This window comes from Penaeus vannamei, chromosome 32, assembly GCF_042767895.1.
Source record: "Penaeus vannamei isolate JL-2024 chromosome 32, ASM4276789v1, whole genome shotgun sequence".
NCBI lineage: Eukaryota > Metazoa > Arthropoda > Malacostraca > Decapoda > Penaeidae > Penaeus > Penaeus vannamei.
In genome coordinates this window covers 29130900-29143399 of record NC_091580.1, presented here as the reverse complement: position 1 = coordinate 29143399, position 12500 = coordinate 29130900, and the positions used below count along the sequence as shown (strand labels likewise).

The 12500-nt window shown below is 42.4% G+C and overlaps 1 protein-coding gene across 2 annotated transcripts in view; it reads right to left on the bottom strand.

The window, feature by feature from the left end:
- The window catches only part of LOC113818743 (protein white), a 65652-nt gene that overhangs the window by 8956 nt on the left and 44196 nt on the right, over positions 1 to 12500 (bottom strand). The window contains exons 1-6 of one of the 2 annotated variants that reach the window (XM_070144340.1): positions 11904 to 12084; positions 9168 to 9324; positions 3677 to 3915; positions 3083 to 3154; positions 1891 to 1989; positions 205 to 443 (exon numbers count right to left, since the gene is read on the bottom strand). In XM_070144340.1, the coding sequence (XP_070000441.1) occupies positions 205 to 443; positions 1891 to 1989; positions 3083 to 3154; positions 3677 to 3915; positions 9168 to 9324; positions 11904 to 11936 (839 nt within the window). In that variant the 5' untranslated portion in view covers positions 11937 to 12084. Of the gene's footprint in view, positions 1 to 204; positions 444 to 1890; positions 1990 to 3082; positions 3155 to 3676; positions 3916 to 9167; positions 9325 to 11903; positions 12085 to 12500 lie in introns of those variants that run through there. The other variant, XM_070144339.1, reaches the window with a different exon arrangement.

The window sequence follows — 12500 nt, the reverse complement described above, 5'->3', positions numbered from 1 at the left end:
ACGCACACGCACTCATATGCACGCACACGCACTCATACGCACGCACTCATACGCACACACACTCATACGCACGCACACGTACTCATACGCACGCGCATAAACAACAACAACGCACAGACACATACGACTCGAACGCACACGCATCAGTTCCCCATCCTGTCTTCCTCTCCCTCTGGCACAGCGCCCTCTGCCCAGCACCCTCACCTGTTGAAGAACTGGTAGGCGGCGTCGACCTCGCCCAGGTAAGCGACCCGTCCCTCTGCCATGAGGAGGACGCGGTCGAACATGGCGTAGACCTCGGAGCTGGGCTGGTGGATGGTGGAGATGATGGTCTTGCCCCGCTCGGCCATGTTCTTCATGACGGCCACCACGTTCTGGGCCATGAAGGAGTCCAGGCCGGAGGTGGGCTCGTCGCAGAACATGAGGGGAGGGTTCGTCAGCACCTGAGAGGGAGACAGAGAGAGAAGGCGGAAGACGGTCAAGACGGAACAGGGCGAAGGACAAGCTCGCCGAACTACACTTCCAAGAATTACGACGTCGTGTGAAGAAGAAACCCGTCTCGAATTCTACATCAACTAACACCCAATCTATTACATCAGTCGGTCAAAATAATAGACAGAATTATGCATCACTAAAGAATAGTAGACAAAGTCATACATCATTGTAAAATAGCCATTCCAGTTTTCCTTAATATCAAGTTTATTTAGGATACTGTCTTGAGTGTCATAATTTCCCCTTTTCCTCACTGCAATACCCATGCTGTTGTTGCTGTTCTTGTCTTTACCTTTGATTACATTACTTTTTCGATTTTTGTCTCATTTCATTACCTTTTCTTCTCTTTAGTGTCTTTATCCCATTCTTATTTCCATTATTATCTCTGAAATTATATATTTTCTTCATTTTTTGCCTCTATGTCTGTTCTTTCTCCTTCTTTCTAGTGTCTTCCTCTCAATCCTTTTTTCTTCTATTATCTCTGAAATCCTTGCAATTGTTGCCAGTGTTTTTATCCATGATTTCATTACCCTCTTTATTTTTTATTTATTTATTCTCTCTCCTTCTCTTTAGTGCCTTTATCTCTTCCTTATACTATCATTTCCCTTTATCTCTACCTCTTCTTCTAATTCCTCTATTTTCCTTTATTCCCTTCTCCTTATCAGTCTCCTCTCTTTCTCCACATCTCCTTCCTACTTTCTCTATTTCCCTTTAATTCCCTTCTCTTTATCAGTCTCCGAAATCCCCTTTTCTCTACATATCCTTCTACTTCGTCTATTTCCCTTTTTTCTCTACATCTTCTACTTCCTCTGTTTCCCTTTATCCCCCATTCTCCTTATCAGTCTCCTCTCTTTCTCCACATCCCCTTCCTACTTCCTCTATTTCTTCCTACTTCCTCCATTTCCCCTTTATTCCCCCATTCTCCTTATCAGTCTCCTCTCTTTCTCCACATCCCCTTCCTACTTCCTCTATCCCTTCCTACTTCCTCTATCTCCCTCTATTCCCCCTTCTCCCTATCAGTCTCCTCTCTTTCTCTACCTCCCCTTCCTACTTCCTCTATCTCTTCCTACTTCCTCTATTTCCCCTTTTATCCCCCATTCTCCTTATCAGTCTCCTCTTTTCCTCCAAATCCCCTTCCTACTTCCTCTATTTCTTGCTACTTCCTCCATCTCCCCTTTTATCCCCCATTCTCCTTATCAGTCTCCTCTTTTCCTCTACCTCTCCTTCCTACTTCCTCTATTTTTTCCTACTTCCTCTATCTCTTCCTACTTCCTCTATTTCTTCCTACTTCCTCTATTTCTTCCTACTTCCTCTATTTCTTCCTACTTCCTCTATTTCTTCCTACTTCCTCTATCTCTTCCTACTTCCTCTATCTCCCCCTTTATTCCCCATCCTCACCTCGCACGCGAAGGCCAGCCTCTTCATCTCTCCTCCAGATATTCCTTTGATCCTGCCCGGGACTCCGATCTTCGTCTCCGCACACTTCATCAGGCCGAGCTGCGGAGGGAGGATAAGGATGAGGGAGAATAAGGATGAGGGTGATGTATGAGGGAGGAATAAAGATGGTGGGGAGAGGGAAGGGAAGGATAAAGATGATGGGGACAGGTAAGGGGGGGAATAAAGATGGTGGGGAGAGGGAAGGGAAGGATAAAGATGGGAACGTATAAGGAGAGAATGAAGATAAGGGTGATGTATAAGGGATGATAATAAAAATGATGTGAACATGTAAGGGAAGAATAAGGATAAGGGTAATGTATTAGGGAGGAATAAAGATGATGGGAACATGTAAGGGAAGGATAAAGATGAGGGTAATGGTAAAGAGATAAAAATATAAAGAAAGATAAAGGTGAAAAAGATAAAGATAAAGAAAGAAAAACAACGAAAAATATAGATAATGGTAAGGAGAGAGAAAGACAAAGAAATATAAAGATAAAGAAAGAAAGATAATGAAAGATGAAGATAAAGATAGAGATAAAGAAAAATAAGGATAAAGAAAAATGAGATTTACAGGAACGTCCATGAAAATAAAATTCAGATTTTAACATATAATGTGACCACGAATAAAATAGATATAGATATAAATACAGAATATGGATATAAATTCATAATATGAAATAAAGGAGAGACAGCAATAATGATACCTTCATTATTTTGCAATATTGCATTTCTAATCTAACTGGTCTTATGTGGTGACTCTTTATAAGGACTGACTTAATGACAGGTAATTAATCCATGACTGACAGGTTATTTACTTTAATTGGATCAGTAGATATGGTGTGTTGGTTATGGTTTTAAATGTAATTTTCTTTATGTCAGTGGATTTGTTCCAAAGGAGTCTTAATGGCTTCTGTGAGCATGTAGCATCATTTAATATCAAAATCGATCTTCTTGTGTGATATATAGATATTAAGTTCTCGACAGCTTCTCAATGGAGCGATTTTATCATGTTTTTAGACATAGATACATCATTTTTCATGACAGAAAGTCCGGTGTTTTGACAACTGGAATTCCAAGTACGTTAGATCCAGTTAAGATAGAAATTATATTTGTTGATACTCATGAATCATGAATTGAATTTATTACCACGTACCTCACTGATGACCTCGTCCACACGACCCATTCGCTGGTCGTACGTTAGGTGCCGGTCCATTCGCAGCATCGCCTGGAAAAGGGAAGATTCATGTATGTGAACATGTGTATGTGTATGTAACGTTTACGCACGGATACAAACACACTCTCTCTCTGTCTGTCTCTCTTTCTTTCTTTCTCTCTCTCTCTCTCTCTTTCTCTCTCTCTCTCTCTCTCTCTCTCTCTCTCTCTCTCTCTCTCTCTCTCTCTCTCTCAAACCATCTTTCCCCCCACACCTCATCTCTCTCTCTCTCTCTCTTTCTCTCTCAAACCATCTTTCCTCCCACACCCCATCTCTCTCTCTCTCTCTCTCTTTCTCTGTCTGTCTGTCTGTGTCTCTCTCTCTTTCGCTGTCTGTCTTTCTGTGTTTCTCTCTCTCTCTCTCTCTCTCTCTCTCTCTCTCATCTCTCTCATCTCTCTTTCTCTCTCTCACACACACACAAACGCTTATACACAGAGCTCATATAAAGGAACCCGTATCCGCCACCGCAGACGCAACCCGTCTTCCCTCAAACGTCCCTCAGCGCCCCCAAGGGAGAAGACGCCCCGCCCTCACCTGGAACACCAGCTGCTCCCTGACGGTGAGCATGCCGATGAAGAGGTCGTCCTGCTGCACGTAGGCGGAGCGGCTGGTGAGGGAGTCGGGGTCCACGCGGTGGCCGTTGACGAAGAGGTCGCCGACGATGCGCAGCTTGTCGTTGTTGCGGTGCGTGAGCACGTTGAGCAGCGTCGTCTTGCCCGCGCCCGACGCCCCCATGATGGCCAGCAGCTCGCCGGGACGACAGATGCCCGTCACTGCAGGAGAGGAGGGAGGAGGGTAAGAGGCACTGGAGAGGAGGGGAAGAGGAAGGAAGTGTCATTGAAGGAGAGGAGGAGGAGGGTAAGATGCACTGCAGGAGAGGAGAAGAGGAGGGAAGTGTCACTGAAGGAGAGGAGGAGGGTAAGCGGCATTGCTGTAGAGGGGGGGGGAGGGAAGTGTCACTGAAGGAGAGGAGGAGCAGGAGGGTAAGAGTCACTGCAGGAGAGGGGAAAAGGAGAGTAAACGCCCCTGCAGGAGAAGAAGGAGGAATGGAATGTCACTGCAAGAGAGGAGGGAGGAGGATAAGAGTCACTGCAGTAGAAGGGAAGGAGGGAAGCGTCACTGTGAGAGGATAAAGAGGAGAGTAAGTGGCACTGCCCGAGGGGAGAGAGGGGAAGGTTTTATCACCCTTGCATGACGGGAGAAGGGAGGGTTGCGCGTCTCTGCACGAGGGGGAAGAGGAGGTTACTCGCCACAGCACAAGGAACGAAAGGGGAAGTTTTAGCACCGCATACTTCTTCAGTGACCGTGAATTGTAGTAACATTGATCACCATCAGGTGGGACGTCAAAGATAATAATGTAAAGGAATGCATAATACGAATTATATCACTTCTCGGCCAAATGGCAGATAGTAAAATATGAGAAAACTGTTCAGAACTTGCAATGAGAATCAGATAAGAAATAAATCACCGATAAAAATGCATTTTTTTGTAAATAATTCATGCCCAAGAGTACTGCAAGGTATATCATTCTTGGTGAACTGGAACGTATGCACGCTGTTTTAATCAACGGGTTAAAGGAAGAGAATGGTACATAATGATTTACCTATGTATCTTCCAACTTAAAAAAAATACCAAGGGCTCCACAAATATACATGCTCATGAAAAAGGTCAGGCAGTGGGGCCTTTTTTCCAGACATGAGGTTCCTTCTTGGTAAGCCATCAGGCAGGTCTAAGGCCCATCTCTACTGCTCATTATCATTATTACGATAATGATAAGAATGACAATATTGATATTGTCATCATTATTGTCGTTTTTCTTCTTGTTCTAATTCTTATTCCCTTCGTTATTGTTGTCATTGTCATTGCATATTCATCCTTCTTATTATTGACTTAAGGTTGACTCTAGAGGACTCAGTGGATAGGTGGGGTCATCCTTGGGGAGCCAAAGCAAGTATATAGCTTCAGATGATGGTTCCAGACTGTGCAAGTTACAAGTCTTACACCGTTTCCATTGTGCAGTTGTTGGTTGTGCATGTGGTTGAGTCCACCATACTCCACCTTCTGACACAAGGGTTTGTTACAATAGGCGTCAGTTCAAGTTTCGCTGCAGCAAAAGCCTTCAGTGTCAGGGCCTTGAGGACACGTGGCCATCTTCCGCCTTCCTTATGACAGCTCTTAACCATGAACTACACTAGATGTCCTCACTGCAAAATATGCACCGACTGAAGAGGTTCCTTTAGCAGATATTTAGTCGTGGATCATATTCTTGGTCCAAGAGGCCTCTAGACTCAAGGGCTTTGTTTCATTGTTAAGTGAGGCAAAGCGCTGCCATCTGGGTCTCCAAAGACTCATATAAGACGGCAAAAGGATTAGCAAAGTCAAGGTCGGTAACCTCCATATTTCCTAATGTTGTTCTGCACTGATTTTGGCTGAGTTCTATCCTCCATCCAATCCAAGCAAGTGTGAAAAACACTGGTCCGAGACAATAGTCCTGTCCCATTCCTGAATTCACAGAAAGGAAGACAGACATGCCCCCACCACACCTTACATGCACCTTCAATACTAGTATGTATACTTTTTCTTAATTGCAATCTCCAAGAATGACACACAATGCACTGGGTCAAATGCTTTCTTGAGGTTCGTGTAGACTGCCAGTAACCAATAATGGAACTCAATTATGACAATTTCTAAGGATGCCATCTTTTGTAGTTTTGCTGAGAAAGAATCCAGCCTGCTTAGGTCGCTGGTGCCTCAGAAAACCATCTCTGAAGCACCTTGCCTGGTAGCAAGTCCAAAGAAATGATACCACGCTACCAGATGGCAGCCAGAACATCAATGAAATACATAAGCCACACATGCACTACCGGAGTCCAGGTATTCACCAAGAAGTTGCAAAGGCCAGTTGCTCTATCACCTTTCAACTTGGGGATCACCTGTCGATCCTCCTCCTCCTCCTCCTCCCCCTCCCCCCCCTCCTCCTCCTCCTCCTCCTCCTCCTCCTCCTCCTCCTCCTCCTCCTCCTCCTCCTCCTCCTCCTCTCTCTCTCTCTCTCTCTCTCTCTCTCTCTCTCCCAATATAATTTCTCAATATAATGTCAGGGAGGGAGGCTCGCCACTCATGAATGGACCAGGCAATGGATCATGAAATCATCCACATCTATGCTAATCAAAGATTATATAAGAAAGATGGGAGAGCATGAGCCCCAGCGGTTGGCGGATAGTGTGATATCTGAACAATAGATGGCGCTCTGTACGCGGTGTGTCGTCTGTTTGTTTATTATCGTGAAACGTCACATTCAAAATGGTAGGAAAGGGATTGTTTTTTGTTTTTGCGTTTTATGCTTTCTGTTCTATTTCTAGGTCTGCTTTCATTAATACTTTCATCGATGATGACTTGTAAGCAAATAAGGAAATGTTTTACGTAAATGTATATCCTTAACTTAATGACACAACAAAATTTAATGAAAAACATGAAGAATTTATTACTGCCCAGTGGTTGTAAAGTATGTTTGAATTTAGGTTCGTATTCATTGTATTAATACATATTTTCTGCAATAACGTTTTTTTATAATGACATGTAAATATGCATACACATGAGATTATTATTAGATAAATATGATTTATTGTCATATTCTAAAATTACAGTGCAAAACCTTATTTTGATGTATGTAAAGAAATCTTCGCTGATAAAAAAAACTGTTAAAGAATGGTACAGTGATATAATTACATGTAAATTTATATATATAGGAAGTAATTCTTTGATGGATAGATTTCGAGTCTCTTATTTAAAAAAAAAAAACTGCAAACCTTCAACTGAAACTAAACGTTTAAAAATAAGAAATTAAGAGTTAAAAAATGAATGTTCTCTACTAGTTATATATCTGAACAATAGATGGCGCTGTAAGAAGTTTTGGGCCTCACAATTTTTTTTTAACGGTGTATTATGTACTTTCTTGTCTTTCGTATATAGTCTTTGATGCCAACAGTTAGCAGCTGAGGCTAAAACAGCTGCTCAAGATATTGCTCTTCTACCCAACATGATCTAAGATGATCTGGACACCTAAGCGAAGGCAGTGTGGAGAGGGTTCTGAGTTCAACCGTCTCAGGGTCTGCTAGTGTAGGGTATTTTAGTACGAAAGGGTCTTCATATGTTGTCCTTGTCTTTTCTCTGTAATGTGTAAATCCTGTGTGCGGGGGATTACTGCAAGTCCCAGTCACCAGGCAGACGGAGTTGCACTACACACAAGAATATGTTCTCTAGCCCGTGAGAGAATATTCCACCATGTTCTTGGGTTGTCACAAAGGAACTGAGCTACATCGTGTTTTGCAATTAAAGTGATGGCGTGTAAATATGCATACACATGAGATAATTATTAGATAAATATGTCTTTTGCTACTAAAGTCCTCCAGCATTGCTTCAGGGTCTGTCAACTTGTATGCTATGATTAGAGACCATGCACGCTCCTCCATCAGTCTGTCCAAGTAAAACAGCCTAGAGCAGTTACTGGATAAACAGGGGAGGAGGTTGATGTGGACGACTACAACCAGTCTTTGGAAGGTGCCACGTAGCTCGGTACTCTGGTAGACCCTATATTCTAGAGGGTTCTTCAAGGTCAGTCTTTTTTGTTGCTTATTGTTTTATCAGGTTCAGTACTGTGAGTTGAAATAGTGATACCATGAGGCGTAAATCCTCAGTCCCTGGTATCTCCTAAAGTCCCAAAGAAAGACTGTTTTCATTACAGGAAAGTCAGTGCCAGTTCGATCACAGCTTGATGGCACAACATGCTTAGCGGATATCTTATCAAGGGCAGCTATCAGCCTTGGAAATGAGTTTGTTAACAAAATCTTATTCTTCAAGGTTATATACGCCGAAAAGAACATACGCATCCATAAGAAATGAAGCCAGTGCCATTACAAACATATCCGACGGAGCTACCGGTACTACCAACGGCCAAAGTTTGCAGGAGATGGTTATGGTTTTTGTGTTCATCGCTGTTGGACGACCAGTAATACTGCGAAACGACCCCCACTAATCATACCGCTGCCACGTCTTCACCCTCCTAAGAGAGCGGTCACCTGCACCTTCAACCATTGCAGTTTCCTCATTTGCAGAGACTGTAGATCATTCTAACACAAAGAGCAGGTGTTCCTTTCCCCGACCGGACAGTCCATCCGAGGCGATGCCCCGAGCAGTCACGCAGTGTGACTGCCACCTCTGCCATCCTCTCTAGCATTGCCCATAATAGAGGCGGGCATTAGGGTTAGCAAGCCTACGGGATTCCCCAAGGCACTGCCCCACAAGCTGCAGGGGACGACCCGGAAAAGGTTAAACGAGAGACAAGTTTCCCTCGCTCCCAACCACAGCCTGGTGGCCGCCCTCCCTGAGGGACCCACAGCCCAATTTGCTTGATGGTGCTTCTAATTGGTACCTGTAGGTCCCGAGGGGAGGCAGACTGGGAAGAACTGCCACCCAAGGATCAAGGGGCGGCGGGCGGGAATTGTTATGAAGGTGTTCCCGCATACTAATGGGGCATGGCTTCATACCTCTAGGATGTCCTGTTGCTCCTTTTGATTCTTTGCTATAGTTTAGGAGAAGGCATCCGGTATCCATCGGTGGTCACAGGGAGACTATATGCTGGCAAGAAAGGCTTATGATTACCTGCTCCCTTTTTACACCAGGCTAGCCAGAGGTGGCAGCTGCAAGCGAGAGAGCATACAAACTCTTAACACTAAACTAAACTAACCGTACCATCCCTCCACATCGCCCTGGGCATGAATCACCCACGGCACTGAATATCAAAATATTTTGGAAGCATTTTCCTGGATGTGTGTTATACTCGCTCGCATGTAGACACATCCCACAATATTCGTCTGTTTTAGAGAAAATACATTTTCAGAGAGGAATAACAGGAATAAACAAACACTAGAATGCCTATTTCCTAACTACCGAACTACCAACTATCATCAACCAAATAACCAATTAACGATCAACAACCAAACCTAAAAACCCCACCATCACCACGAACCATCTTTAAGAATGTGTTTCTCGCTCGACTCCTGCTTCTTCCTGCTGAAGAGCGACCTGCTGGACCTCGCCCTCGGGTTGCTGTAGACATTGACGTTGTGCCACGAGTAGGTGATCTGGTCCTCGCCTCCCACGGCCACCGAGGAGTCGCTGCCACTCTGGAGGAGAGAGAAGGAGGAGGAGGTTAGGTCGAGGGTGAGATGGATATTGAGGGGGAGGGAGGGAAAGAGAGAGAGAAAGAGAGGGGTGTGTGGAGAGAGAGAGAGGGGGGGGGGGGGAGAAAGAGAGAGAGGGAAGGGAGGGATAGAGAGATAGATAGAGAGAGAGGGGGGAGGAGAGAGAGAGGGGGGGAAGGGGAAGAGAGAGAGAGAGAGGTGGGGGGATAGAGAGAGAGAAAGCAAGAGAGAGAAGGGGGGATAGAGAGAGAGATTGAGAGAGAGGGAGGGAAGGAAACATAGCCCACAGGCACCTCCGAGCCTCCCAAGACGAAGCCCCCGAGAACTCACATGACTATGACTGACCTCTCCCTCAGTCACGAGGAGGGCGCAGAAGACAAAAGGCGGACCTGGAGGGCGCGTGCCTCGAGTTATAACTTGGGGGATATTTAGCTTTGTGGGGATTAGGGGCGGGGAGGGTGTGAGTGGGTCAGGGTGGGGGTTGGGGGTAGTTAGCGCGCGCGTGTGTGTGAGAGAGAGAGGGAGAGGGAGGGAGGGAGAGAGTGAGTGAGTGAGAAAGAGAGAGAGAGAGAAAGAGGAAGAGAGCGTGAGAGAGAGAGAGTGTGTGTGTGTGTGAGAGAGAGAGAGAGAGAGAGGGGCGTATGAGAAAGAAAGAGAGAGAGAATAATTAGAGAGAAAGTGAGTGAGAAAAAGAGAGAGTGAGTGTGCGACGTGTGTGTGTGAGAGAGAGAGGATACGTATGTGAAAGTTGTGAATAACGAAAGTATTTAAATTGCTAGTTGGATAGATAGACTAACAGATGCATCAATAGACTGATAGATAGTTGGATAGACTGTTAGGTAGATGGACAGATTGATAAGTGGATGAATAGAAGAATAACTTAATAAAAGATAACTAGATAGATAGGCGAAATGCCATATAGGAAGGGGAATAAATTTGTGAATAGATATAAAGGGGAATATTTGGGCATATGTGTGAGTAAAGAGGCCTGGTAGGTGAATAGATAGATAAGTAAATATATAATTAGGAGAATAGATAGATAGAAGAATAGAGTGATAGAAGAATAGATAGACAGACAGATTAATAGATAGGTAGATAGATTAATAAATAGATAGATAGATAGATGAGTAGGTAGGATAAATAATTAGTGGATAGATAATTAGGTGAATAGATAGATAGAAGAATAGAGTGATAGAAGAGTAGATAGATATATAGACTGATTAATATATAGATAGATAGATTTATAGATAGATAGATAGATGCATAGGTAGGATGAATAATTATTGGATAGATAATTAGGTGAATAGATAGACAGATAGATGTGTAGACAGATAGCCAGATGAATAGATAGAAAGACAGGTGGATAAACAGACCGACAAATTTGGCCTCAGTCTAAATATGAGGTTATTAAGCTCCATTACCGGTGTCTGTCATTAGCCACGTCTCTTGGTCTGTCTGTTTAAGCATTTATCGCAAATAAGGGTATAATATATACATAAACGTATGTGTGTGTGTGTGTGTACACATACACACACGCGCACACATGTATATATGTGTGTATGTATATGTATATATATATATATATATATATATGTATATATATATATATATATATATATATATATATATATATATGTGTGTGTGTGTGTGTGTGTGTGTGTGTGTGTGTGTGTGTGAATATGTGTGTATATATATGAGTATGTATATGTATATATATATATATATATATATATATATATATATATATATATATATATATATATATATATATGTATGTATATATATATGAATATGTATATATATATATATATATATATATATATATATATATATATATATATATGTCACTGTCTCCCCTCCTGTTCTCTCCCTCTCTACCACTCCCTTTCTCTCACTTTCCCTTTCTCTCTCTCTCTCGTTTCTTCTATCTCTCTTTCTCTTTCCCTCGTTCTCTCTTTACAACGATTATAAAGTGATAATGACATTAATGATAATAATAATGATAATGATAATAATAATAACAATTATAAAGGTAGTAATAATAATGATAATAATAGTAATAATCGTCATAACAATGAGAATAGTAATAACGATAATAATAATAATGGAATATAATGATAATGGATGTAATTATAACAAAGATGTCAACAATTATTGCTATAGCAATTATGGTAATAATCATGTTAGCAATAACAATTATGATAATGATGATTATGATAAATTAGATAATACCAACGAGAATAATATTGCTATTTAATAAAAAAAATCGCTGCCACATACAAAAGATATACATAAATAAGACAACGAATAAATAATAAATAAACATGAATAAATAAATAGATAAATATATATATATATATATATATATATATATATATATATATATGTGTGTGTGTGTGTGTGTGTGTGTGTGTGTGTGTGTGTGTGTGTGTGTGTGTGTGTGTATGTGTGTGTGGGTGTGTGTGTGTGTGTGTAAATATATATATATATATATATATATATATATATATATATATATATATATATATATATATACGATATCTGAACAATCACCAACTTACCTTCTTAGGCAAGAAGAACGTCGGAAACACCATACTGACGTTAAACCAAAATCAATCCAGCACAAAAAAAAGTTCCCGAAGGCCCACCGACAGGAGCCCGAGCGCGACAGAAGGGCGTGGTGATCTGAGCACAACGCCTCTCCTTCTCGGACTGCGTTTGGCTCGAGGGAGTGGAGGGGGATGTTGGAAGAAGGGGAGAGAATTCTATGCTGGTGGGGATTGTGTTCTTCGGTCCCTCGCGGCGGGTACGTGCTTAGTAGGCTCGCTCTTGTTCTTATCTCTCTCTCTTTCTCTCTCTCTCTCTTTCTCTCTCTCTCTCTCTCTCTCTCTCTCTCTCCATTCCCCCCCCACCCCTTCTCTGTCTCTCCCTCCCCTCCCTCCCTTTCTCTCGATCTTTATCCCCTCTGTTGTCTTCTCCTTTCGTCATCTTTCCTTGTGTTTGTGGCGTCAGAGGGATGTCACGTGTGCTGTGTCCTTTCTTGTGGGAGTTGTACAAGGCAGGCTCTTTTGACCTTCCAGTTTGCAGGTTTGTTAAATGGTATTTTGTTCCGTGAATTACTGGTATATATAGCTTAACTTTAAATGAAAAATGAAAAT